This window comes from Vulpes vulpes, chromosome 12, assembly GCF_048418805.1.
Source record: "Vulpes vulpes isolate BD-2025 chromosome 12, VulVul3, whole genome shotgun sequence".
Classification (NCBI taxonomy): Eukaryota; Metazoa; Chordata; class Mammalia; order Carnivora; family Canidae; genus Vulpes; species Vulpes vulpes.
Window position 1 is genome coordinate 38,687,235 of NC_132791.1, and position 26,475 is coordinate 38,713,709.

Here is a 26,475-nt window from a genome sequence, read left to right on the forward strand (position 1 = left end):
TTAAAGCACTTCTTAAAAAGTGACAGTCTTGAAAAGGAAGAACAAAGTTGGGAGACTCATGTTTACTGACTTCAAAACTACTACAAAGCTACAGTGATCAAAACAATGTGTAAATGGAATAAGGACAGACATAGATAGATCCACAGAAAAAAACTGAGAGTCCAGAAACAAATCCACGTATCAATGGTCAATTAATTTTTGACAAGAGAATTAAGACCATTCAGTGAGAAAGAATCATTTTTTCATTAAGCAATGCTGAGACAATGGACATACACATACAAAAGAATAAATTTAAATTCCTATCTCCCATTATATATAAAAATGAATCCAAATGATCAACCACCTAAACATAAAAGCAAAAACCATAAAAATCTTAGAAGAAAACAAAGAATTCATGACCTCAGACTTGGCAACATATTCTGAAATAGACACCGAAACCATGGGCAACAAAAGAAAAAAATATATATAAGTTAGACTTCATCAAAATTTTAAATTTTGACCGTCAAAGGACTCTATCAAAAAGCAAAAGGCAACCTAGAGGACACGAGAAGATAATCATGTATCTGATAAAAGTTTAGTATGCAGAATATACAAAGAACTCTTACAATAAAAGATAAACAATTCAATTTTTTTTTAATGAGTAGGGGTGCCTGGGTAGCTCAGTCAGTTAAGTGTCTGCTTTTGACTCAAGTTATAATCTTAGGGTTCTGGGATTGAGCCCCAAGCTGGGCTCCCTGCTCAGCGGTGAGTCTGCTTCTCCCTCTGTCCTCCCCCACCCTCTTTCACATAAATAAATAAAATATTTTTAAAAAATAAATTTAAGAAATATAAGAAATTAATTTTTTAAAATGAGTAAAGGGCTTGAATAGACATTTCTCCAAAGAAGATATAAAAACAGCAAGTATATGAAATGATGGCCAACTTTATTAGTTATCAGGGAAATGCACATCCAAACCATGAAGAGATGTATCTTCATGCACCCTAGGTTGGCTGTAATGTAAAAAATGGAAAATAACAAGTATTGGCAAGGATGTAGAGAGACTGGAAGCCTCATACACTACTGGTGGGAATATAAACTTGTGCCACCACTAGGAAAAATGGAAAACAGTTTGTCAATTTCTTAAAGAGTTAAACAGAGTTACCATATGATCCAGCACTTCTACTCCTGGGTATATACCTCAGAGAAACAAAAACAAGTTCAAAGACTTAAACATAAGTGCACAAATGTTTGCATTGGCATTTTTCATAATAGCCATAAGGTAGAAACAACCTAAATGTCCACAACTTACCAATGTATAAACAAAATATGGTATCTCTCTACAATGGAATGTTATTCAGCCAAAAAAAAAATTAAGTACCAGTACATACTACAACACAGATGAACCCTGAAAATATATGTTAAGTGAAAGAAACTAGACACAAAAGACCAAGTAGTGTATGACTTTATTTACATGAAATTTCCAGAATAGGCAAATCCATAAGAATATAAAGTGTGTTAGTGGTTGCCAACAGCAAGGGTGGGAGAGAGGAATGAGCAGTGACTGCTAATGGACATGAAGTTTCTTATGACAGTGATGAGAATGTTCTAGAATTAGATACTTGTAATGGTTGCACAATTTTGTGAGTATACTAAAAGCCACAGAATTATATACTTCAAAAGGATGAATGTTTTGATATATGAAATATATTTCAAAAAAAAGATAAAAGAATCATGAGTATAAGAACCAAAGACAATGTGAAAGAAGTGACAGCCACCTAAATCAAGCTTCTTGATTTCTGGAAAAAGTTCCCTTTAAATTCTGACTGAGTCCTTAGAACAAAGGATCTCCATTGGTTTTAGGTCTAAAGCAAGGTACCTATTATAGCAGAAAAATTATTATGTCTAGCAAGATTAAAATGAGCATTATTCTAGGTAAGCCAAATACTAGTTTTAAAAAAAAATTTTAATGCAAACCCTTCAAAATGAAGTTCCTGACCTCAAAAAATTAAAATTGGCTGCTCAGTATGCTCTTCTTAGATTCTGTAAGTCAGAAGAAGTCTAACCAGTGATAAGAAAATAGCTCACAGGCATTGAGAACAAAAAATTAGAACAAGCAAAGAATTAATAAAGACAGAGGGAAGAAACCAGTCTAATAATGTTAATTTTCTTTAAAAATTCCAAAAATCATATGTCTAAAGCTTCTCTTATCTAAATAAGTCTTATATTTTATTAAAATACAGAATATTCAATGATTCCATGATAAAAGAATCAACAACACAAGTCTTTTCATTTCTTATGTGTATGTTACGTCATATTAATTATCTGATTTTCAAAAAAAAAAAATTATCTGATTTTCACTCCAAAAGTCAAGAAGAGGCTCTGTTATTCCTTCCTAGACAAAAACTAAATGGGTTGAAATAATAAACCAGAGATCACATCTTTATTTTCATACCTTCCTGCTTTGAATGAAATGTCCAGAAGAAAACAACTTTTTAAACTCGTATTACTAAAACTATCAATTAATCAGTAAGAGCAACAACAACAACAACAAAAATCTTCAAATCTTTAAACAAATTCCTTCCAAGAATGGGCTTTGTTGATAGACATAATTAAATTCAAGCCCTCCTATTATTTTCTTAATCTTCTAGTCTGGTGAATTAATTCTTATATCCAGCAGAGGGTGCTAGAGGAACATCAACCTGCTATTCACAAAAAAGAAAAAAAAATTTCCAATAATACTTCCTAAGATAACAAGTACAATTATAAACTGGCTCATTAGTATCTAATGCTAATGCCATCAACAAATAAGGGGCAGAAATCAAATGGGATTCAGGTTAAAATGAAAAATCCAACACAAATTCATATATACAAGTCAATTTAAGTATATATAGCTTTGCCTATAAGTATTACACTATACTATGTCTGTTCCCTAATATTATGAACAGTGAAGTTCTTTATGTAACACAAAATGAGCACACATTTTATCATTTATTAGCTGATTTTCATGCCCTTCCTACTGCAAAATACTGCCAAGAGATTTTTATTTCAGTACTATATGCCTATCGTAACTATTTTTTTATTTTACAATTTATATCTCATTAAATCACTTTAAGCCCAATTAGATAATCTAATCCACTTAAGAAAATGGGGCATTTGTTCTTTGAAGAAGGTAATATAGAGAAAGATGTCTCCTGTTCCACCCTTTGGTACATGTTATTTTATCATAACACAGGGTATAAGCTGCCAACTCCAATTCAGCAGCAGAACTAACCAAACATATCCAGACCACATTTGTTCTCTACACCACATCTGCTCCCGTGGCTTCCATGGGCCTGTTCCAGAAGTTTCACAAAAGTTATGAAAACAGATGTGTACGCTGCTAAAAGACTGGGCCAAAAAAACACCTCCAACTACACTATTTCCTTCTCAAAATACAATAGATCTAGCTCAGAGGATATAAGTCAGCTTAAAGGAATTAGTCAAGCAGCAAAAGGAATTAGTCAAGCAGCAAAACGTGGGAACACAAAATTTAGTCCACTAAAATGCATAAGAAAAATAGAGGAGGAAATATCACAAGAGTACATACTAGAGACTTCTCAGTAGTGCGATATATACCACTGTTTCCAAAACAGTTGGGCAAAGTTTACCCCAGAATGTCAACAGCTGCATAAATAGAAAGTGAATGTTTACTTAAATATTTTTTCAGACTTTACCACCAGATATTTCCCATTAATGGACACTTTTGTAGTAACCAACATAGTAATAATCCATTTTCAAAAAGATAATTCTAAGGAACTGAATCATCGCAGACTATTTGAGTACTAAGTATATTATATTTTAGTGACTGTAAATAATTTATTATATGTTTGTTAACAATTAACTACAATATTTATTCCCACCTGTGTGGGGAATAAAAAGAGTAGCTGTTGTATTTCCAGACTTTAAAATGAAGATCTCAAAGTCTGTGGCTCCATCTGTAGAGCATGCGCAACTCATGATCCTGGGATTGGGAGATCGAGCCCCATGTTGGATGTAGAGATTACTTAAATTAATTAATTTAATATAAAAATAAATAAAATTACACAGCAGCTTTAAGAAATAGCCAAATGTGCAAATATTTAGAGCTGGCCATGCCCATCATTTCCACTATGGTAAATTATGCAGTTTGAGGAGAAGGACCTCAAAGCCAGTCACTGAGGGCAGCAATGATCAGGGCTTTAACAGTTTCAGAACAGACATATGAAGTGACTCGATGACTACAGGAATAAAATGGAGAATAGAGCAAATTTTTATTCACCAGGAATGAATAATGAAGGACACCACTGAGATTGTAAAACAGTTTAATGGAAAAAAGAGCTTTCATTACTGTTAAGTATAATAAAAGAAACCACAGGAAATGAAAATAGGAAATCTCAGGAATAGAATTTATAAGATGCAAATTCTTATAAGTTAACTTAGCATCTCTAAAAATCATCTTTACCTCTCCTGGCAACCAAAGCTTCAGTATTTAACAAATTTTTTTAACAAACGCCCTATTTTAAAGTCCACTGTGAACATAAATACAAAAATGTGTAATACTTCTAAGCACAATTATATAACCCAGCTGATTTCATCATTTGCCCACTTTATAATTAGTAATCAACACAAACAGGTGTTTAAAAATAATTCCAAAAAAATAAAAATAAAAATAATTCCTACAAACACCTGGTGGCTTTAACAAGTGAAGTCAGATGAGGTTGGCTTCGGGGACAACAGGAAAGGTGAGAATCATTTTTCTTTCCCTTTTTCACTTGAGTATAGAGAAAAAAAGCTACACTCCACCTTACTTTCCGTTACTATAATACAGAACATGACTGACAGAAGCAATTCAGAATTTATTTGCAGGTGATTCTCTCTCCACGGTAATCTTCACAAGATTCCTCAGTTCTCTTAGTATTAGGTTTGCATCTTCTCTTTTCTCTTTTCTTATTGAGTTAAGCTTATTTCCCATGATAAAAAAAAAAAACTCCCCTAGTTGTAAAGAGGTTTATAAAAGCCACAGATATTTCTTTTTCCAGTTCACTTTTCCCTTGTTCTGTGGTATCCAGCACCACATTTATAAAATTGGATTGGGAGTTTGCTTTCTTTTTTTAAATCTAAGAAACCATTGATCCGTGTTAAGATGATTAAGCCACACAATGGTATATAGTTTATCAGATTTTTAAAAAATACAAATTTATTTATATGTGTGTGTGTATGTCTGTGTATGTACATACATACATGTATATACATACATAGATAAACGGCTTTGGTCCAGGCACAATAAAAAATCATCATTTCATGAAATGCAACTGTTAAAAAACCTCACTAAAATTTAAACCATTGATTGGGCTACATGACTATTATATTAATTGGCTTTATTCTGCTATTACTGACATAAAATAATGTGTTCCATTAAATAAAAACATTAATAATTTTCCTCTATTATCTTTATTAACATTATCTCATTTATTTTATATTAATGCTTATGTTTCATGTATCTTATAGTAATTCTTTTTTAAAAAATACTGGGCGGCTCAGGTGGCTCAGCAGTTTAGCGCCGCCTTCAGCCCGGGGTGTGACCCTGGAGGACCTGGGATCGAGTCCCCATGTCAGGCTCCCCACATGGAGTCTGCTTCTCCCTCTGCCTGTGTCTCTGCCTCTCTCTCTCTCTCTCCCTGTCTCTCATGAATAAATAAATATAATCTTTAAAAATATATATATATAAAAACTACCAGTCAGTCCCTCTCCACAACTGAATGCAAAACTAGCATAAAATGCTCTCTAGAAATTTAACTTCTCCTTCATTATGTCATCATCTAGCCAAGAGTCAAGACAAGACACATTCACTTAAATATAAAGCAAAATTAGTAAAGGTGTCTAAATATGAAGAATTATAGATGAGTCAGAGGACTATACTTGTCCACTTACAAAATTATTATAAAATAGAATAAAAACTAAGATTATCTAGACTATCCTCCAAAACTTCAAGTTCTCCAAAAGCAGAGACCCACTATTACCAAAAGTAATTACAGAGTAGCTAAGAAAAACTACAAAGTAAAACTAATCTAAAAGTAGTTTACATTTATAGTATCAATCAATAAAAAAAGAAATTGGGGCAAATAAGTATTTTACCAGGAAAAAAATCAATACTGAGTTATCCAAAAATAAATCCTAAAGTATAGACAGTAAACATTTCCTCAATTCAGTCAAAACTGGCTTAATAAGAATTTTATCAACAAAAAAGAAATCACTGTTATCTAGTACTTCCTTTTTTTTTTTTTTTTTTAAAGATTTTATTTATTTATCCATGAGAAACACAGAGAGAGAAGCAGAGACACATGAAGGAGAACACAGAGGGAGAAGCAGGTTCCATGCAGGAAGCCCGACGTGGACTCAATCCTGGGTCTCCAGGATCAGGCCCTGGGCCAAAGGCGGCACTAAACTGCTGAGCCACCCGGGCTGCCCACTAAGAACATTTTAATTGCCTTATAGGTGTGAAGAAGTACTAGATAACAGGGCAGCCTTGGTGGCTCAGCAGTTTAGTGCCACCTTCAAGGCGTGACCCTGGGGACCTAGGATCAAGTCCCATGTCAGGCTCCCTGCATGGAGCCTGCTTCTCCCTCTGCCTGTGCCTCTGCCTCTCTCTCTCTCTCTCTCTCTCTCTCTCTGTCTCCAATCAATAAATAAATAAAATCTTTAAAAAAAAATGTTTTTAGTGATGATCATAGGGTTTTATAGAATCCTAAAGTGACTTCTAAATGACTTTTTTTAATTCTAAATATATTCAGGCTTTAACTATCCTAATCTTTTAATAGTCATCCATATATATATATATACCATATATAATATATATATATATATATATTTTTTTTTAGAGAGTGCACATGCTTGCACACATGCATGAGCAGAGGGGGGGCGTAGAGGGAAAGAAAGAGAATCTCAAAAAAAAGAGAGAGAGAGAGAAAGAGAGAACCTCAAGCAGGCTCCACGTCTAGAGTGGAGCCAGACTCCGGGTTCACTCTCAGGACACTAAGATCATGACCTGAGCCAAAAACAAGAGTTGGATGCTTAACCAACTGAGCCGTCCAGGTACCCCACCACATAACATTTTTAAATGATGATACATTCCTGAATTTATTGGCCTGAAAAAGCATTCATCACAAGTGATAAATAAGCAAAAAATATTCTTTAGAATATAATCTCATTTTTTTATTTTTCTCTAACTTTACATAAAATTTGGCCATGGGTGTTAAGAGTGTAATTTTATCTTCGCCAACTTCACATTTGATATTATTATTGATAATTTCTATACACCCCACACCAAGTTTCTCCTATTATTAACATCTCACATTCATATGTTACAAATAACCCATTAAAATGGACAATGAGGGACACCTGGGTGGCTCAGCGGTTGAGCGCCTGCCTTTGGCCCAGGGCATGATCCTGGAGTCCTGGGATTGAGTCCCACATCAGGTTCCCTACAGGGAACCTGCTTCTCTACCTATGTCTCTGCCTCTCTCTCTCTCTGTCTCTCATGAATAAATAAAATATTTTTAAAAAATAAAATGGACAATGAATCTTAATAGATATTTCTCCAATAACATACAAATCACTAAGCCACCTGCATCCTTTGCCAGCTGAATAAATGGCAATGCCATTCACCCATTTGCTCATGCCAAAATCTTTGGCATTTTCCTCTACTCCCTCCTTTTTTCTCACAAGCCAGGTCCAATTGACCTATAAATTCCACTGGTTCTATCTTCCAAAATACATACAAATCCAACCACCTCCTCTACACTATAAATCTCATTGAGGTGGGATGCCTGGATGGCTCAGCAGTTGAGTGTCTGCCTTCAGCTCAGGTCCTGATCCCGGGATCTAGGATCGAGTGCCGCATCAGGCTCCTTGCAGGGAGCCTGCTTCTCCTACTGCCTATGTCTCTGTCTCTCTCTCTATCTATCTATCTCTATCTCTCTCATGATTAAATAAATAAAAGCTTTAAAAATAATCTCATTGAGGCAACTTTAATAGTCTCCTAAATGGTCTCTTACAATCTATTCTCCAAAGTGTACATAACATGCTGCTTTTAAAACAAAAAAGAGGAAGTATGTCAGGCCTCCGCTCAAAACCTTCCAATGGCTTTCATCTCACTCAGACAAAAATCCAAAGTTCTTAACATTAATTACAGAAGATCATCAAAACCGTAAAATCTGCCTACCATTCTGTATTTCCTACCAGCCTTTCCATTTCAGCCACAATGCCCTACTTGCTATTCCTCAAAAACTCCACAAAAAAATAAATAAAATAAAATAAAATAAAAACTCCAAGCACACTCACATCTCATGGCCTTTGTACTTTCTATTCCTTCTTCCTAGAATGCTCTTCCTCCAGATAGCCACATGACTGTCCCTTTCTTTCTTCAGGTCTCTACTCAAATGCCATCTCATCAGGTCAGCCTTCTATGACTACTAACATAAAAGGGTAAACCACCCTGTCCCATCACTCATTACCTCTCCTAGTCTGCTTTTTTTTTTTTAAGATTTACCCATTTATTTGAGGGGAGAGGAGCAAAGAGAGAGGGAGAATCTCAAACAGACTCCCCACTGAGCACAGAGCCTGATGCAAGGCTCAGTCTCACAACCCTGAGATCATGACCAGTCAGAGCTGAAACCAAGAGTCAGGGACTCAACCAACTGAAACACCCAGGCACCCCAACCACAGAGTTTATCATGTTTTGTGCCATTTGATGTGTAATTCTCCCTGACCAGAGTACCAGCTTCAAGAAGGAAGAGGCTATTTTGTTCACTGCCATGCCTCAAGACCCAAAAGTGTGCCTAATACTCTCTATAAATACTTACTGAATAAACAAGTGAATACAGTAGTCATAGGAACAGGGTGCTATAAAAAAAGGCACTGAGAACAAGAGCTCTCAGAATTTAAAAAAAAGGAAAATATTCAATGAGAAGATTAGAAAGTAAAGTCAAGTAAATCTCCCAAGAAGCCACAGTAACAAAAAGACCAAGAGAAAGGTAAAAGAAGTAAACCATCAATCCAGTTGGTCTGACGCCTGAATAATAAAAGCATGAGAAAGAACAGCAAAAGCCTTGAGAAAAAATTGTGAAGAAAGAACACAAGAAAATTCCTCAAAATGAAGGATATGAGTTTCCTAGTAACTAAAATGGTCACCATGCCCTGCACATTGAATAAAAAATATCTATGCTAAGAAACATTGTTTATACTTCATGTTCTGCAATTGTAGATTCAGTGGGAACTCTATAGCACAAATAACTTGATATCTTTACAAATAAAAGGAAAAAAGAAAGCTATAGGTGGTGAATCTGTAGATTAAAATATATTTATGAGACATATCAGTGGGGGTGCCTGGGTGGTTCAGTTGGCTGAGTGACCAACTCTTGGTTTCAGCTTAGGTCATGATCTCATCAGGGTCTTGAGATCAACTCCTGAATAGGGAGGGCTCTTTGCTCAGTGTGGAGTTTGCTTGAGATTCTTTCTCCCTCCCCCTCTACTCCTCCCCTACTTATGCAAACATTCTCTCTCAAAGAAATTAATTAAATCGTTAAGAAAAAAAAGAGAGAGACATATCAACGAATTGTAATGTGTAGACCTAACTGGAATTCTGACTCAAACTGTATTCTTACACACATTCATTGCCATTAGTGGAGCAATTTAAAATTTGAATAATGCCAAATATTTGATCATATTTAGTAATTACTGTTAATTTAGTTTTGATATTGATGTGACTCTATTTTTTAGAAATTGTAACAAAATATTTATAGTTAAAATAATATGTGCCTGACAAAGAGATGGAAAAACATTCCATGCTCATGGATTGGAAGAATTAATATTGTGAAAATGTCAATGTTACCCAGGGCAATTTACACATTTCATGCAATCCCTATCAAAATACCATGGATTTTCTTCATAGAGTTAGAACAAATTATTTTAAGTTTTGTGTGGAATCAGAAAAGACCCCGAATAGCCAGGGGAATTTTAAAAAAGAAAACCATATCTGGGGGCATCACAATGCCAGATTTCAGGTTGTACTACAAAGCTGTGGTCATCAAGACAGTGTGGTACTGGCACAAAAACAGACACCTAGATCAATGGAACAGAATAGAGAACCCAGAAGTGGACCCTCAACTTTATGGTCAACTAATATTCGAAAAAGGAGGAAAGACTATCCATTGGAAGAAAGACAGCCTCTTCAATAAATGGTGCTGGGAAAGATGGACATCCACATGCAGAAGAATGAAACTAGACCACTCTCTTTCACCATACACAAAGATAAACTCAAAATGGATGAAAGATCTAAATGTGAGACAAGATTCCATCAAAATCCTAGAAGAGAACACAGGCAACACCCTTTTTGAACTCAGCCACAGTAACTTCTTGCAAGACACATCCACGAAAGCAAAAGAAACAAAAGCAAAAATGAACTATTGGGACTTCATCAAGATAAGAAGCTTTTGCACAGCAAAGGATACAGTCAACAATACTAAAAGACAAAACCTACAGAATGGGAGAAGATATTTGCAAATGACGTATCAGATAAAGGGCTAGTTTCCAAGACCTATAAAGAACTTATTAAACTCAACACCAAAGAAACAAACAATCTAATCATGAAATGGGCAAAAGACATGAAGAGAAATCTCACAGAGGAAGACATGGACATGGCCAACAAGCACATGAGAAAATGCTCTGCATCACTTGCCATCAGGGAAATACAAATCAAAACCACAATGAGATACCACCTCACACCAGTGAGAATGGGGAAAATTAACAAGGCAGGAAACCACAAATGTTGGAGAGGATGCGGAGAAAAGGGAACCCTCTTACACTGTTGGTGGGAATGTGAACTGGTGCAGCCACTCTGGAAAACTGTGTGGAGGTTCCTCAAAGAGTTAAAAATAGACCTGCCCTACGACCCAGCAATTGCACTGTTGGGGATTTACCCCAAAAATACAGATGCAATGAAACGCCGGGACACCTGCACCCCGATGTTTATAGCAGCAATGTCCACAATAGCCAAACTGTGGAAGGAGCCTCGGTGTCCATCGAAAGATGAATGGATAAAGAAGATGTGGTTTATGTATACAATGGAATATTACTCAGCCATTAGAAATGACAAATACCCACCATTTGTTTCAACGTGGATGGAACTGGAGGGTATTATGCTGAGTGAAATAAGTCAATCGGAGAAGGACAAACATGTTCTCATTCACTTGGGGAATATAAATAATAGTGAAAGGGAATATAAGGGAAGGGAGAAGAAATGTGTGGGAAATATCAGAAAGGGAGACAGAACATAAAGACTCCTAACTCTGGGAAACGAACTAGGGGTGGTGGAAGGGAAGGAGGGCGGGGGGTGGGGGTGAATGGGTGACGGGCAGTGAGGGGGGCACTTGACGGGATGAGCACTGGGTGTTATTCTGTATGTTGGCAAATTGAGCACTAATAAAAAATAAATTTATTATTTAAAAAAATTGAACACCAATAAAAAAATAAATTTATTATTAAAAAATAATAACAATAATATGTGCCTGGGATTCATTTCACTATAATATGGGAGGGGGGGTAGTGAGTGGGAGTATAAACGATAAAATATTGGCCAGATAGCGGTCACTGTTGAAACTGGTGATGGGTACATTAGGTTCATTATACTATTCTGTTTACTTTTTAAAATATGTTTACAGCTTCCCATTAAAAAAAAAAAATGCTTGAAAAAAAAGAGAGGACCAAAAAAACTTACAGAGCTGACAAGAATGAGGAAAGGATCACCAACAAAGGAACACAAACCAGAATAACATCGGGCCTCTCAAAACAGAAGAGACTGGGAACTTTCTCTTTCTGAGAGAAAATGACTTTAAACCTAAAATTCTATATTCAGTCAAATTTTATCTACTCTAATACTTTATTCATAAAAATCATACTCAGAAATACAAGATCAGCTAAAACTTAGGTCTCATATACCCTTTCTTTAGCAACTATTAGACTATATATGCCACTGGAGTAAAAAACACTTGCGGATCTAGGAAACAGAAGATCCAACACAGGACAATAAAGTCCCAGGTGACAGCTGAGCCATGAGCCATAGGCCTTGAAAGCAATGAAGAGATTGAGCAGGAGAAAGAGTTCCCAAGTAGTATGATAATTTTCTGAGTAAGACCACATAAATTTGCCAAACAGAGCTCTTTGAAGGCTTGATCCATTTGTACTCCCATCAGCAAGGCACAGAAACTCTTAAACCACCCACAGAAACTCTTAAATCACCCTCACCAACACTGGGTGCTATCTTTTTCTTTAAACTTAGTATTATGAGTGTTAGAGCCTTTCTTACATCATAGTAAGGTCAAGCATTTTTCATGTGTTTGTTGTGCATCTGAACATCTTTCACTTCTTTGATGTCCTTGGCAGATTTTTTTTCATAAAGGTTTTCTCCTCTTTCTTACCAAATAATAGGGGATTCATATAGACAGATATAGAGACACAGATATATTTACCTTGTGCTGTAAATCTTTTTCTCATTTGTTTGTCTTTTATATTATTTGATGTGGGGAATTTACTTATATAAGACTTTAATTTTTCATAGTCAAAGCTATAAATCTTTATGGTTTTGTTCCTCTATTTTTATGATTAATAGTAAGTCATACTATACTCAGAGAGAAAAAAAACTTATATTTTTTTCTTTATCAGGTTTTAATATTTTTACTCTTTTTAATCCAACTGGATTTTAGAATATAATGTAAGACGGGAATCTAATTTTATTTTGTCCCAAATAGTTAAACCATTGTTTCAACATGATTGACTGACTGAATAATCTTTCCTATTCCCACTGATTTAAAATGGTATCTTCAGGATGCCTGGGTGGCTCAGCGGTTAAGCTGAGCCTTTGGCTCAGGTCCTGATCCTGGGTTCCTGGGATCAGGTCCCACATCGGGCTCCACAGGAAGCCTGCTTCTCCCTCTGTCTGTCTCTCTGCCTCTCTCTGTGTGTCTCTCATGAATAAATAAAATCTTTTTAAAAAATGAAAAACAAAAAATAAAATTATATCTTCATATACTAGATTTTAGAAATATTCTACAAGTCTACTATTGGCCTTTCAACTCTATACAACTGAAAGTCTGGTCTTAGAGATACCATACTTTTTGGCCACTCAACAATCTCTTTTCCCCTACATAAAAATTTATTTTCTGGGCTTTAATTTTAGTAGAACTGAGAGAGATTCATTTGGTAGCAAAATAAAGCAAACTATTTCTTTCAATCAAATATTTTCTCTTTGGGATTTGAATCCTAAATAAAGTTATAAAAAGAATGATACCAATTATTATTGATAAATTTTAAAAATGAAAATTATTGATACCAATTCATCTTCATTTCATCCATCATTTCTCTTCCCAAGACCTCGGGAGTAGCTCTGGGATTCATTTCTGAGCCTGATTCCCCAGCTTTCATTCTGATTCTGCAAATATGATTCCCATATTCTTCCACTGAATTCCCTATTTAAGTTAATCAAAGTTGGTTTCTGTTGCAAACAACCAAAATACCACAACTAATACATTACCAATGCTTTATAATAGGTATTAATTTCTGATATAGTAAATCTCTACTCATTACTCTTACCAAAATGCTTTAGGGGCACCTGGGTGGCTCAGTCGGTTAAATGTCGACCTCTTGGTTTTGGCTCAGGTTAATCTCAAGGCCGTGGGATCAAGCCCCAGGTGGGCTCCACACTGAGCCCAGAATCTGCTTGAGATTCTCTGCCTCTCTCTCTGCCCCTCCCCTTGCTAGGGTGCACATGTGTGTGCACATGTGCACATAATCTCTCTGCCCCCCTCTTCCAAATAAATAAGTAAAATCTTTTTAAAAAGATGTTTTAGGGATGCCTGGGTGGCTCAGCAGTTGAGCGGCTGCCTTCAGCTCAGGTCATGATCTGGGGATCCAGGATCAAATCCCACAATGGGCTCCTGCAAGGAGCCTGCTTCTCCCTCTGCCTGTGTGTCTCTGCCTTTCTCTCTCTCTCTGTCTCTCATGAATAAATAAACCTTTAAAAATAATAAAAATTACAAAATAAAAATTTGTTTTAGAGTCTCTAGTGTAATACCTATTTTAGTCTTGCACATGAATTTCTGAATCTATATTCTCAAAATAATTCCAGTGAGTTTTTTATTAGAACTGTTTTAATCCATAATATAATCTGGGGAGGATTCATATCTTTACAGTGTTGAGTGTCCTCAAAATGTCTCACCATTTTTTTGAAGACTCTCAGTTAAATTTTCCTAACTTTTCTAATATGTCTGTAGTTAATTGTATTCCTATTCTTCTCACTGTGGTGAAGAAAATTTTTACATGTTTTAGTCCCTGATTATTAATCGTATGTAAGAATGTAAATAAAATTGTTACATATCATTTTCTTCTTGGCCTCCTTACTGAGTGTCCTTACTAGTGTCAATAATTTTAAAGTTGATTTTTCTTGACTATTCAATTTATAAATGTATCATCTGAAAATAATAAGAGTCATACCTCCTTCTTTCCAAAAACTATACTTCTTATTGCTGTTCTGCCATTATATACTTCTCTGGCTAAGATTTCCAGAACAATGTTAAATGACAGCAGTGAGTTTAACTGGAGTACCTCTAACATTTTTATCATTGAATTCTTTTTTTTTTTAAGATTTTATTTATTTATTCATAGAGACAGAGAGAGAGAGAGAGAGAGAGAGAGGCAGAGACTCAGGCAGAGGGAGAAGCAGATTCCATGTAGGGAGCCTGACGTGGGACTCAATCCTGGGTTTCCAGGATCATGCCCTGGACCGAAGGCAGTGCTAAACTGCTGAGCCACCCGGGCTGCCCGAATTCTCTTTAAAAATGTTTATTTACCTAATAACAATTACAGATTATGTTTAAAATAAAACTTATTTACCTATTGAAATACTTAATTTCCCATAAACAAAAGAAAGTTTAAAAAGAAGAATTAAATAAATTTCTCTAAAAATTAAAGTGACCATCAGTATCATTCTCTCATAAAAATCATATATTTCATTTGTAAGTTGATGCTTCTTTCCCATCTAAAGTCTTACCTGAAAAGCATTCCACAAAATCATGCAGCTAGTACATGATTCAAACTACCAAATTAGTGGGGTGCCTGAGTGGCTCAGCAGTTGAGCATCTGCCTTTGGCTCAGGTCATGATCCTGGGGTCCTGGGATCATGTCCCACATCAGGCTCCCCACAGGGAGTCTTCTTCTCCCTCTGCCTATGTCTCTGCCTCTCTCTCTCTGTATCTCATGAGTAAATAAATAAAATCTTAAAAAAAAAAAAACTACAAAATTAGAATTTAATATTATGTATACAAAATCCTTTCCTGTGTTGCTTCCTCAACCTTATTATGTAAACAATTACCCTCAAGCTTTCCAAATATTCCATGAGAATTAACTGTTAAAAATGGATAGATTTTAAAAATTAGGGGCAAAATATAATTTACTCAAATATAAAGTTCTCAAAGAAACCAGATATTCAATATAAATAAGTACTGAAAAAATTAGTTTTATGTTTTATGATAGAGTAAAACTTTCTCTGACCTTAAATGACTGTTTTAAAAGAATAAGAAAATATACCTCAAATTCTTTCCTAAGACGTTCTTCTCGTTGAGTGCTAAATTCAAGTTCACTTGTTTGTCGCCGTAAAAGATCAGAGCAGTCCATATGTTCAGCTTCTAATTTTTCTACCTTCTTGTGCATATTTTGTACAGCATTATCTTGCTCCTGGAAAATAATTCATTTTTGCATCAATAATGATTATAAGCCAACAATGACAAAAATGTATCTTATAAAAGACAGTGAGTAACTAAATCTGTGCTTCAACTTAACAAGAGGTTAATTTATACAGTTGACCCTTGAACAACATGAGGGTTAGGGACACCCACCCATGAGCAGTCAAAAAACCTGTGTATAACTTCGACTCCCCCCCAAATTTAGCTTCCAATAGCCTACTGTTGACCAGAATGATAACACAAACAACTGATTAATCCATATTTTATCTGTTTATATGTATTATGTATTGTATTCTTACAATATCAAATTTTTCTTAATTTTCTTCAGTATTTCTTGGCTCCACATCTCCAGGTCATCTCCAAGTTTTTCCACATCGTCCAAAATCTCCAAAAAATTTTCCAACGTATTTATTGAAAAAAAAACCACGTGTAAGTGGACCCATGCAGTTCAAACCTCTCTTGTTCAAGGATCTCAAAGACATTTGCCCTTTAATGTTTCCAGTAATGTTTCAAAATGTTCAAAAAGTACTGCTGGAGTTTTACAATTTTGGGGTGACTGGCTGGCTCATTGGTAGAACATGAAACTCTTGATCTCGGGGTTGTGGGTTTGAATCCCACACTGGGTGTAGAGATTACTTAAAAATAAAATTGGAAAAAAAAAGAATTATAGGAGTTTTACAATTTTAAAACTCTGATTAATACATGTTATGTTTGAAAATATGTCTAGCTTACTATACTTTCTGCTAGTTCAATTGACCTCTGAGGGTATTTACATTACGCTGCAGTCCTACTGCTATATATAATGTTCTCCCCCTCACTAAAATTTTAAAATATCTTGTAATACAAATGTACCTGCTCACTTGTGTGATAAGAAGTGATTAGCCTGAATGCCTAATAATGACCCTTGAGAGGTTTTTATGTGAGCTCATGGTACTTTAGCTATGGTTATAGCTCTATAGCTCTTAAAGTTTCATCCACTAGATGGCTGTGTTTCATTTCCTTCAGTTTCCAAGTTTTCCAATCTTTGCTGTATTATTGAAAGAAAAATAACATCAGGTCATCTTCTGCTGAAATCTCTCAATCTTATCTCCCCACAAAACTCAGAAATCAGAGTTGAATGTCATGAAAGTTCAAGCATAAAGTCAACACCCACATCAAAGGTATTTTCTGCAGTAACATGTCCTGATTTATCATTCCCACTCAGGTCTCTGGCACAGGCTCCTTTCCCAACTTCCTTCACCAGCACAGTCTTATCTAGGGATATACACACAGATAGGGACCCAAAATGGTTCCAGGTGTTACTAGTCACTCAAACGGTGTCACAAGAACCTGATTGAGAATGTCACAAGCACCAAATACAACTCTCTATAGAAGACTCTAACATGGAAGGCACCTGGCAGTGCAGCCCACAGTCAGAGAGTGGAGAATAAAACCTAACGTTAATTCCCTCTCTCCACATCCCCCTCACTCATGAGATTACCACTCAGTAGCCGACTACACATGAACTCAGGAATGATCTTCAGGTAACAGAAACATCTCAATATACAGAAGTTCATCTGCTCACACATTTTCTATCCTTAAACTAACACCACAAAGAGCAAATCTGGGTACCAGAGCAAAACTGTGCCAGCATTGTCTATAGTAAGCAGACACCACTCACACTGTTTTAATGACACTCTGGGTTCGGGAATAAATGGTTTTACAAATAGCCATATGTCCTCTAATTTCATCATAATAGGACCTTCATATACAAAAGTACTTTTAAGACCATTAAGCACCATCCATGTATAAAATACTACTTTTATTCTGCATGACAGGTCCCCTTCCTCCAAGCAGTCAATAGTGTCAGCATCAACTCAAATTCACTGTCACATTATGTGCCTCCTGACGGACACATCATCTCCAGATTTCTATCATCCACGCAAAGTAGTATGTATATTTTTAGATGAATAAACAGCAATTTACAAGGTTAATCTCAATGTAAACCAAATAATCTGAAATAAAAACAAAATAAAAACCATAACCAAAAATGCTTGTATCATAGTTGATGGCAATTATTTCAAACAACATTTATTAAATAAAGCAAAAGAAACTGAGTATTCGAGAAGGCTCACAAAATTTATTTAAGAAGATATGAAAATAAATAAATAAAAATACATCAAAAAATAAGAAGATATGACTTGTGATTCCCATTCTATTGAGAAACAGTACAAAAAATGCAATCATTCCATTACACTAAACAAAAAGCATATGCATCATTCCATGACACTTTTGATTTAATCATATAAAAAAACTGGAGAATCAGTAATGGATCAGTTAGGGCTTATTATATTTATTGGTGAAATTTTAACTTTATGATACTTGACCTATATTAAATGGTCCTTACAGTAATGCAGTTTTTAAATAAAAGTCTTTCAAGATATAGATGAAATGCTGACCTAACAATCCCAGTTTTAATGCAGAGGTCAAGTAGTCACTAATATTATGTGACAATTACTATATATCCTTGGATATGCATATAAAAACACACACAGTTTTTATGTTAAAAAACTGCCTTCTTCATATAGTGTGGACTTCTTAGGAATTCTATTTACATATTCAAGAAACTTATATTACATAGTTAAGGGATTACATTAACTTAAAATTACATTAATTTTTTTTAAATACTTTATTTATTCATGAGAGACACAGAGAGAGAGGCAGAGACATAGGCAGAGGGAGAAGTAGGCTCCCTGTAGGGAGCCTGGTGTGGGACTTGATCCCGAGGACCCCAGGATCACAACCTGAGCCAAAGGCAGATGCTCAACCACAGAGCCACCCAGGTGCCCACATTGATTAATTTTCCAATGTTAAACTCACCTGGTATTTATTGTATAAAGGCTTTTTATATTATACCTTTTTTATATTTTGCTGCATTGAGTTGACTAATATTTTATATAATACTTCTGTATGTTTATTCATTAGTGAGATCAGCTATAATTATCTCTTCTTCTAGTCTTGTCAATTTAGCATCAAGATTTATCAGTTTTGCATGTCATCAAGATTCTTCCATTATAAGTGGCACCTGGATGGCAGAGTTGGTGAGGCATCTGAATCTTGGTTTTGGCTGGGGTGGTGGTCTCAGGTTCCTGGGACTGGCCCCACATCAGGCTCTGGGCTGAGCGTGGAGTCTGCTTGGGATTCTCCCTCTCCCTCTGCCCCTCCCACTTGTGCTTGCTTGCTCTCTCCCTCTCTCTCAAACAGATAAATCTTTAAAAAAAAAAAAAAAAAAAGATTTTTCCATTCTCTGGCAGTTTAAGAAAATTATCTGCTCTTTGCATGTTCTTTTGTTCATTGCTGAAGCAATAAGGGCCTGGAATTTTGATACCGACTCTTTTAGGTTTTCTATTTTCTACCTCTTCTTAGGTTAGGTGGGGCAGATAGGAGGTTTATATACATACCTGTTTCAAATATCCAGCCAAGTAACCCTACACTGAAGATCACAGTTGAAAGAGCAAACTCAAACACTCAAGCTCCTAATAAGCCTTTTAGTCCTCAACTCTCAAACATAAGAAAAAGAGGTATTTTGAGGGGAAAAAAAACAACATAAAAGATGAAATCTAAATCAAGGGGGAAGAGGAAAAACAATCTCAAAGAAACACATAATAAAGAGAATAAACCTTCAAAATATCTTTTGAGAACAGAAGCAATTTCAGAATTGCAAAGTAAGGACAACCAAAAATTCTTTTTTCCATAAAAGCATGAAGAACACTGGCAAAAAATGTCCAAATCAAATTTTTTATAAGTGGAAATTCACCATAGGCTTGTAATAATCTTATCAATAAGCACTTATTCAAGTAAATCAGCTGAAATCTCTGTAACAATGGTGAGCTTTTTGGCATTTTAACTTGCCCTAAATCCATGGCCCTTCCCATCAGTTACTGATAGCCTTGAAAATCAATACTGTTAATAGAGCCAAGACATGACAACAACCTAAGTGTCCATCAGCGGATGAATGAATAAACAAAATGTGATGCACACACACATATATACACACTCATACACATATACATAGTAGAGTATTATTCAACCATAAAAAAAGAAGGAAATCCTGCCATTTGGGACAACATAGATGCACCCTGAGGGCATTATGCTAAGTGAAATAAATCAGATAAATAAATACTGTATAATCTCACTTATATGTGGAATGAAAATAAACCAAACTCCCAGAAACAGATCAGACTGGTGATTGCCAAGGTGGAGGATGGGGAATGGGAGAAATAAGTAGAGGAAGTCAAAAGTTATAAAATAGTAAGTTCTGGGAGTACAGCATGGTGACTCTAGTTAACAACACTGTGTTGTACATTTGAAAGTTGCTAAGGGAATAAATCTTAAAAGTTCTCATCTCGGGACACCTGGGTGGCTTAGCAGTTGAGCCTCTGCATTTGGCTCAGGGCGTGATCCTGGAATTCCAGGACTGAGTTCCGCATCGGGTTTCCTGCATGGACCCTGCTTCTCCCTCTGCCAGTGTCTCTGCCTCTCTCTGTGTGTCTCTCAGGAATAAATCAATAAAATCTTTTAAAAAAAATTATCATCTCAAGAAAAAATTGTAACTATGTGTCAAGAGTCTACTATAAAAAAAAAAAGTATAGTCAAAGAAGTAGCAAGAGCTCTTCAAAAATAACTCAAAAGAGGGCAGCCCGGTGGCTCAGCGGTTTAGCACCGCCTTCAGCCCAGGACCTGATCCTGGAGACCCAGGATTGAGTCCCATGTCGGGCTCCCTGCACGGAACCTGCTTCTCCCTCAGCCTGTGTCTCTGTCTCCATCTCTCTGTCGCTCATGAATGAATAAATACTTTTTTATTTTTTTTATTTTTTTAAAGATTTTATTTATTTATTTATTCATGACAGACACAGAGAGAGAGGCAGAGACACAGGCAGAGGGAGAAGCAGGCATTGTGCAGGGAGCCCGACATGGGACTCAATCCAGGGCCTCCAGGATCACACCCCGGGGCCAAAGGAAGCGCTAACTGCCGAGCCACTGGGGCTGCCCGAATAAATACTTTTTCAAAAAAAATAATAAATAACCCAAAAGAAAAAATGAAAATTCAGTAGAAAAGTTACAATATAATGCTGAAGAAATCTCTCAGGAAATAGAACAAAAATATAAAGAGATAGAAAACAGAAAAAATTAAGGATATCCACTTTATGCCAAATAGACCCTAAAATCAATTCAATTCTGATCAAAGTTTCACCAAGTTTTCTTGGTGGAATATTACAAGCTAAACGTCAAACTCACATGGGAGATTAAAGGCTAAGAAAAAAATATTCCCTCATAAAAAAATATTAAGAATATGGAGAGGGGAACTTGCCCTACCAGTTATCAAGACTTATTCTAAAGCCATGGTAAATAAAACAATTCAATATTGACTCATAAATAGATAAGTATATAAGCGAAACAGAACACAGCGCTCAGAAACTAAACCTTAGATAGAAAGTAACTTGGATGGAGACAACACTATAAATCAGTAAGTGGTGACAGAACAGACAGTTGAATAGCTGGTATAGGGGCATTTGGTTATCCATTTGAAAAAAAATAAAATTAGATCTCCTCATGCTATGTATAGAAAAAAATACACATTCTCTTTACGACTTTAGGTTAAGACATAAAAGACACTATTAATAAGAAAAAAAGAGTGATAAATTCAACTACACTAAAATTTAAAATGACGCATCAAATCCAATATAATTGTCTCCATGCTTACAATGAGGATATAACTAGCCAAGGATTAGCAACCAAATATATTAAAAGCTCCTATAAATCAATAAAAATATACAAACAACCCAAAAGGAGAAAGTAAAAGTATAAACTGGCAGTTCACAGAAGAAGAAACATGAATGGCCAATAAATACAACATGCCCAATGTCAGAGAAATAGAAATTTAAGCAAAAATGAGATATAATTTCACAAACATCCTATTGCAAAATAAATTAAGTCTGAAAAATACCAAGTATTCAAGAAATTGTTAAGAGAAGAGGAACTCTTCTTTTGAATTGGCATACCATGTGGGAGAACAATTTGGCATATATTTTACCTCTAAATAATTGCATATACACAAACTACATACCTACATAAACAAAAATATTCAATATTCATGAAAGCACTGTATGTGATAATTAAAAGTTGGGAAGAATTTAAATCTCAATCAATCCAGTAATGGAAAAGAATTATGAGATACACATAGAATAAAATACCATACATCAGTTAAATTGAATAAACCAGAGCCAGTTTATTAACTTGGAAAAAAATCTCAAAAACACTAGTGAGAAAGACAAGTTGGACAAAGATTCATACATTATGATACTCTATGTATAGTTTTAAAACACAAAAAAATACCAAAATAATATGATACATGGTCAATGTATACAGACAGAAAATTAAACACTGACTTCAGAATAATGGTTATCTTTTGGGAATGGGGTGATGGTGGGATGATAAAGTGATTCAGAATAGTCACTCTTAAATAATATAACAATTTATTGCTTGTCTGTTTTTAATGCTGAGAGAAATATGACAAACACATGACCTAGATGGTAAATATTAGATATATTAACAATATTGGGACACCTGGGTGGCTCAGCAGTTGAGCTTCTGCCTTCGGCTAAGGGCGTGACCCTGGGTCTGGGGAATCAAGTCCCGCATCTGACTCCCTGCAAGGAGCTGGTGTCCCCCTCTGCCTATGTCTCTGCTTCTCTCTGTGTGTCTCTCATGAACAAATAAACAAAATCTTTAGGTATATTAATGGTATTGGTACGTTATACTAGGTACTGGTTGTATTAGTCCCTGTCATTTTCTGTATGTTCAAATATTCATCTTATATTTGTGGTTTTATCAACACAATCTAAGTCTGGGGTAGTCTGGGGTATATTATAACATACAAGAAAATTCCAAAAGAGCTATAAAATAATACATGCAGTTACATGTCAAGATTAATTTGCCTCTTTGCAAATAAAATTTTTAAATTTTTTTTTTAATTTTTTTTATTTATTTATGATAGTCACAGAGAGAGAGAGAGAGAGAGGCAGAGACACAGGCAGAGGGAGAAGCAGGCTCCATGCACCGGGAGCCCGATGTGGGATTCGATCCCGGGTCTCCAGGATCGCGCCCTGGGCCAAGAGCAGGCGCCAAACCGCTGCGCCACCCAGGGATCCCAAATTTTTAAATTTTTATCACAGAATTTATCTTCTTTTTTTTTTAAAGATTTTTTTTTTTTTAATTCATGAGAGACAGAGAGAAGCAGAGACACAGGCAGAGGGAGAAGCAGTTCCTTGAGGGGAGCCTAATGCGGGACTTGATCCCAGGACTCGAGGATCACGACCTGAGCTAAAGGCAGATGCTCAACTCCTGAGCCACTCAGGTGCCCCAAAATTTATCTTCTAATAAAACAAAAAGCTACCAGGATCCTTATAGTGAAAATGTAAGTGTCAATGTGTGTGTATGAGTGTGTGTGTAAATAAAATCATATTAAGGACGATGGAGGGATCCCTGGGTGGCGCAGCGGTTTGGCGCCTGCCTTTGGCCCAGGGCGCGATCCTGGAGACCCGGGATCGAATCCCACATCGGGCTCCCGGTGCATGGAGCCTGCTTCTCCCTCTGCCTATGTCTCTGCCTCTCTCTCTCTCTGTGACTATCATAAATAAATAAATAAAAATTAAAAAAAAAAAAAAAAAAAAAAGGACGATGGAAATTGAGGGCGTTCTTCTTTTGTCCACTAGAGGGAGGTGTTGAACTTTTTAATATTTTATTTATTTATTCACTAAAGACACAGAGAGAGGTAGAGGCAGAGGCAGAGAGAGAAGCAGGCTCCTTGCAGGGAGCCTGATATGGGACTTGATCCCAGGACCGCAGGATCATGACCTGAGCCAAAGGCAGACGCTCAACCACTAAGCCACCCAGGCATCCCGAACTTAAAATATTTTAAAATGAGGCATTTTTTTGAACTGATATTTACCATTATAGGAAACCACATTGTGCTACTAGAAAACTTGCTTTCTGTCCACATACTTCAGAAACATAGCCCCAAAACTAAATTTTTTAAAATATCCTCATATAAACATTTCTCAGACTCCAAAATATGGTTTCAAGTCTAAAGAATTATAAAAATATAATTAGAAACATACCAGAGCTAAGGTACTCCTCCTTCTTACCTGATGAAATATTTCAATGTAGCTAGTTACCACACCTCAACCTAGTACCTGCTTATCTCCTGAAATCCCCAAAGCCAGCACAGTTCTACAATCAGAAATAATGTTTGCAGCCATAGAGTATAAACTGGTATTAACTTTATGTAATACTGATCATAATTATAAATACATAAGCTTGCAGACCAAGCAGTGATACTTTTAGGCATTTACATAATTCAGTTACTTGTACAACAGCTCAAAGATATGGCCAGGAATGTCAATGAATCATTTTTTCCTTTTTTTTTTTTCTAATTTCTCTCTCCTTCTCTTTTTTTTTTTTTTTTTTAATTTTTATTTATTTATGATAGTCACAGAGAGAGAGAGAGAGAGAGGCAGAGACATAGGCAGAGGGAGAAGAAGCAGGCTCCATGCACCGGGAGCCCGACGTGGGACTCGATCCCGGGTCTCCAGGATTGCGCCCTGGGCCAAAGGCAGGCGCTAAACCGCTGAGCCACCCAGGGATCCCTCCCTCTCTTTTTTTAAGTAAGCTCTGTGCACAATGTAAGGCTTGAACTCACAACCCCAAACTCAAGAGTCACGAGCTCTATGGACTGAGCCAACCAGGCTCTCCAAATCTTAGATACAGCAAAAAAATTTTGAAGGAAATAAAATGTCTTTCAATAAGGGATTCCTTAATATATGTTGGGAACATCCACATGGCAGAAAACCATATAAATGCTACAAGAATAATACAAGGATATTAAAAGATGGACACCAAGCATACTGAGGGATATAATTCCATTTACATAATACAATGATAAAATGTTCATATACCTTTAGATAAGAAGTGGGATTTGGTGGGGGAGGGAGTCATAAGACCTCCACTTTTGTTTTTGAATTTCCCTAAATTAGGGCATTTTTTAAAATGAGCACAATAGATAGCAATTTTATAAATTGAATATAAAGCTATTTCCTGTTTAGAAAAAAACAGGCAGTGCCAGAGTCACTGTCTGTGCTGCTTGCTTACTACACAGGGCACCACTGGGCAGTTGCCTAGGAAACTGCAAAGAAATGCTCCTTGCTGCTCTAGATCATTTCAACCAAACTTCTGAAACACTTCCTTTCCATGCAGCTTCTTCCAGGCTGTCCCGAGATCACAACCATGCCTACCAGATCAATCTTTCACATGTTGCCCTCCAATCCAAAATACACTGCCTACTGATACCTAAGCCTGCTCTGATACCTTCCTTTACTGCCTCCCTGTTCTTCTTCTGCTATAGTGTATGTTATTATTTTCAATCTACATTTCTCAGGCATCTTGCCATTACAAACTCTCTCATTCCTTATCACTAGATGTTTAAATTAAATTTAGTCAATGAAGGAAGAAAGGATCATTTTATTCCCTGGTTGAGTTACAGAATTTGAGAAACAAGATAAATACGAAAAAATACACATCTCCTAAATGCTTTCAATCCTATTGATAAATTATACATTGAAATGAACTGGAAAAGTGACAAAGAAAAAGGGCATGGCCATTTAAAAGAACCCTTACTGCTGCATGTCCCACACTATCTACAATAGAAAAGCTTGTGACAAATAAGCATCTTCAAAGTTCCCATTGCTAGAGGAGGAATGAAGAAATAATAGATAAAAACATAACAAATGGCCATTTTAAATTAAAAATTTTAATGGAGATCAAAAAATTTTTAAATAAGAATATATATTTCAAAATCAGTACAAATACTTCGTTTTTAAATTAAATTGGCTTTGGCTTGTTTGGGAGTTTCTTGGGGGAGGCTTTGATTTGTTTTGAAATTTCAAATAATGCTAAAGAGAGACGTGGAGTTTTTATGTTTATCAAAAGAGGACATGCATTAAAAAAAATGAGAAATGCCTTTTTAAAATGAGGTAACTGCACTAGAGTTCCCATTAATATTCCAGAGAAGTACACCTCTATTTAGCGTTTCAATTACTAGGAAAGAAAAGAGACATGGCATAAAATTAAGATTTTTTTTTTATAGTGGGACTGAATTCTAAAGCCCAGATGAAAGAAATACTACACCTGCTTTGTCTGTTAAAGATGGGGTTTCTCTTAGAAGGTGTTTTTTTTTTTTTAACTTATTTTAAAAACTGAATTCCCTTAGAGAGTCGCACAAAGAGAATGCTATCCCATACTAACACCTAATTATAGGATGGAAACCTACACCCATCAACAGCAAATAGGGAAGTGAATTTCAATCTATCCCTCGAGTTATTTAAAAAAAGACTTTTAAAAATATGAACAGTTGCTTAAACTTGCTTTAAAAAGAAAAAAAGTTTTCTTTTGTTAATGTTAAAAGGATGAGAAACTAAGAGTCTGAGCTCTGACCATTTAAGCTACAAAATACAATAAAATGTATCTTATGCTAATACTATACTGTATGTTAACTAATTGGAATTTAAATAAAAACTTTAAAAATTTTTATCTTACAAAAAAATGTTGTAATTAAGGAGTATGTTCTCTATTCTTTCCCATACATAATAA

General features: G+C 35.7%; 1 protein-coding gene across 15 annotated transcripts in view; it reads right to left on the bottom strand.

Annotated features, from left to right (window-relative positions):
* The window catches only part of CCDC171 (coiled-coil domain containing 171), a 397,884-nt gene that overhangs the window by 329,030 nt on the left and 42,379 nt on the right, over window positions 1-26,475 (bottom strand). For all 15 annotated transcript variants that reach the window (XR_011995545.1, XR_011995544.1, XR_011995546.1 and 12 more), the window contains one exon: window positions 15,635-15,781. Coding sequence is in view for 12 of the 15 variants with exons in the window: in XM_072728228.1 (XP_072584329.1) it covers window positions 15,635-15,781 (147 nt within the window). In the remaining 3 variants the exon portion in view is untranslated. The remainder of the gene's footprint in view (window positions 1-15,634; window positions 15,782-26,475) is intronic.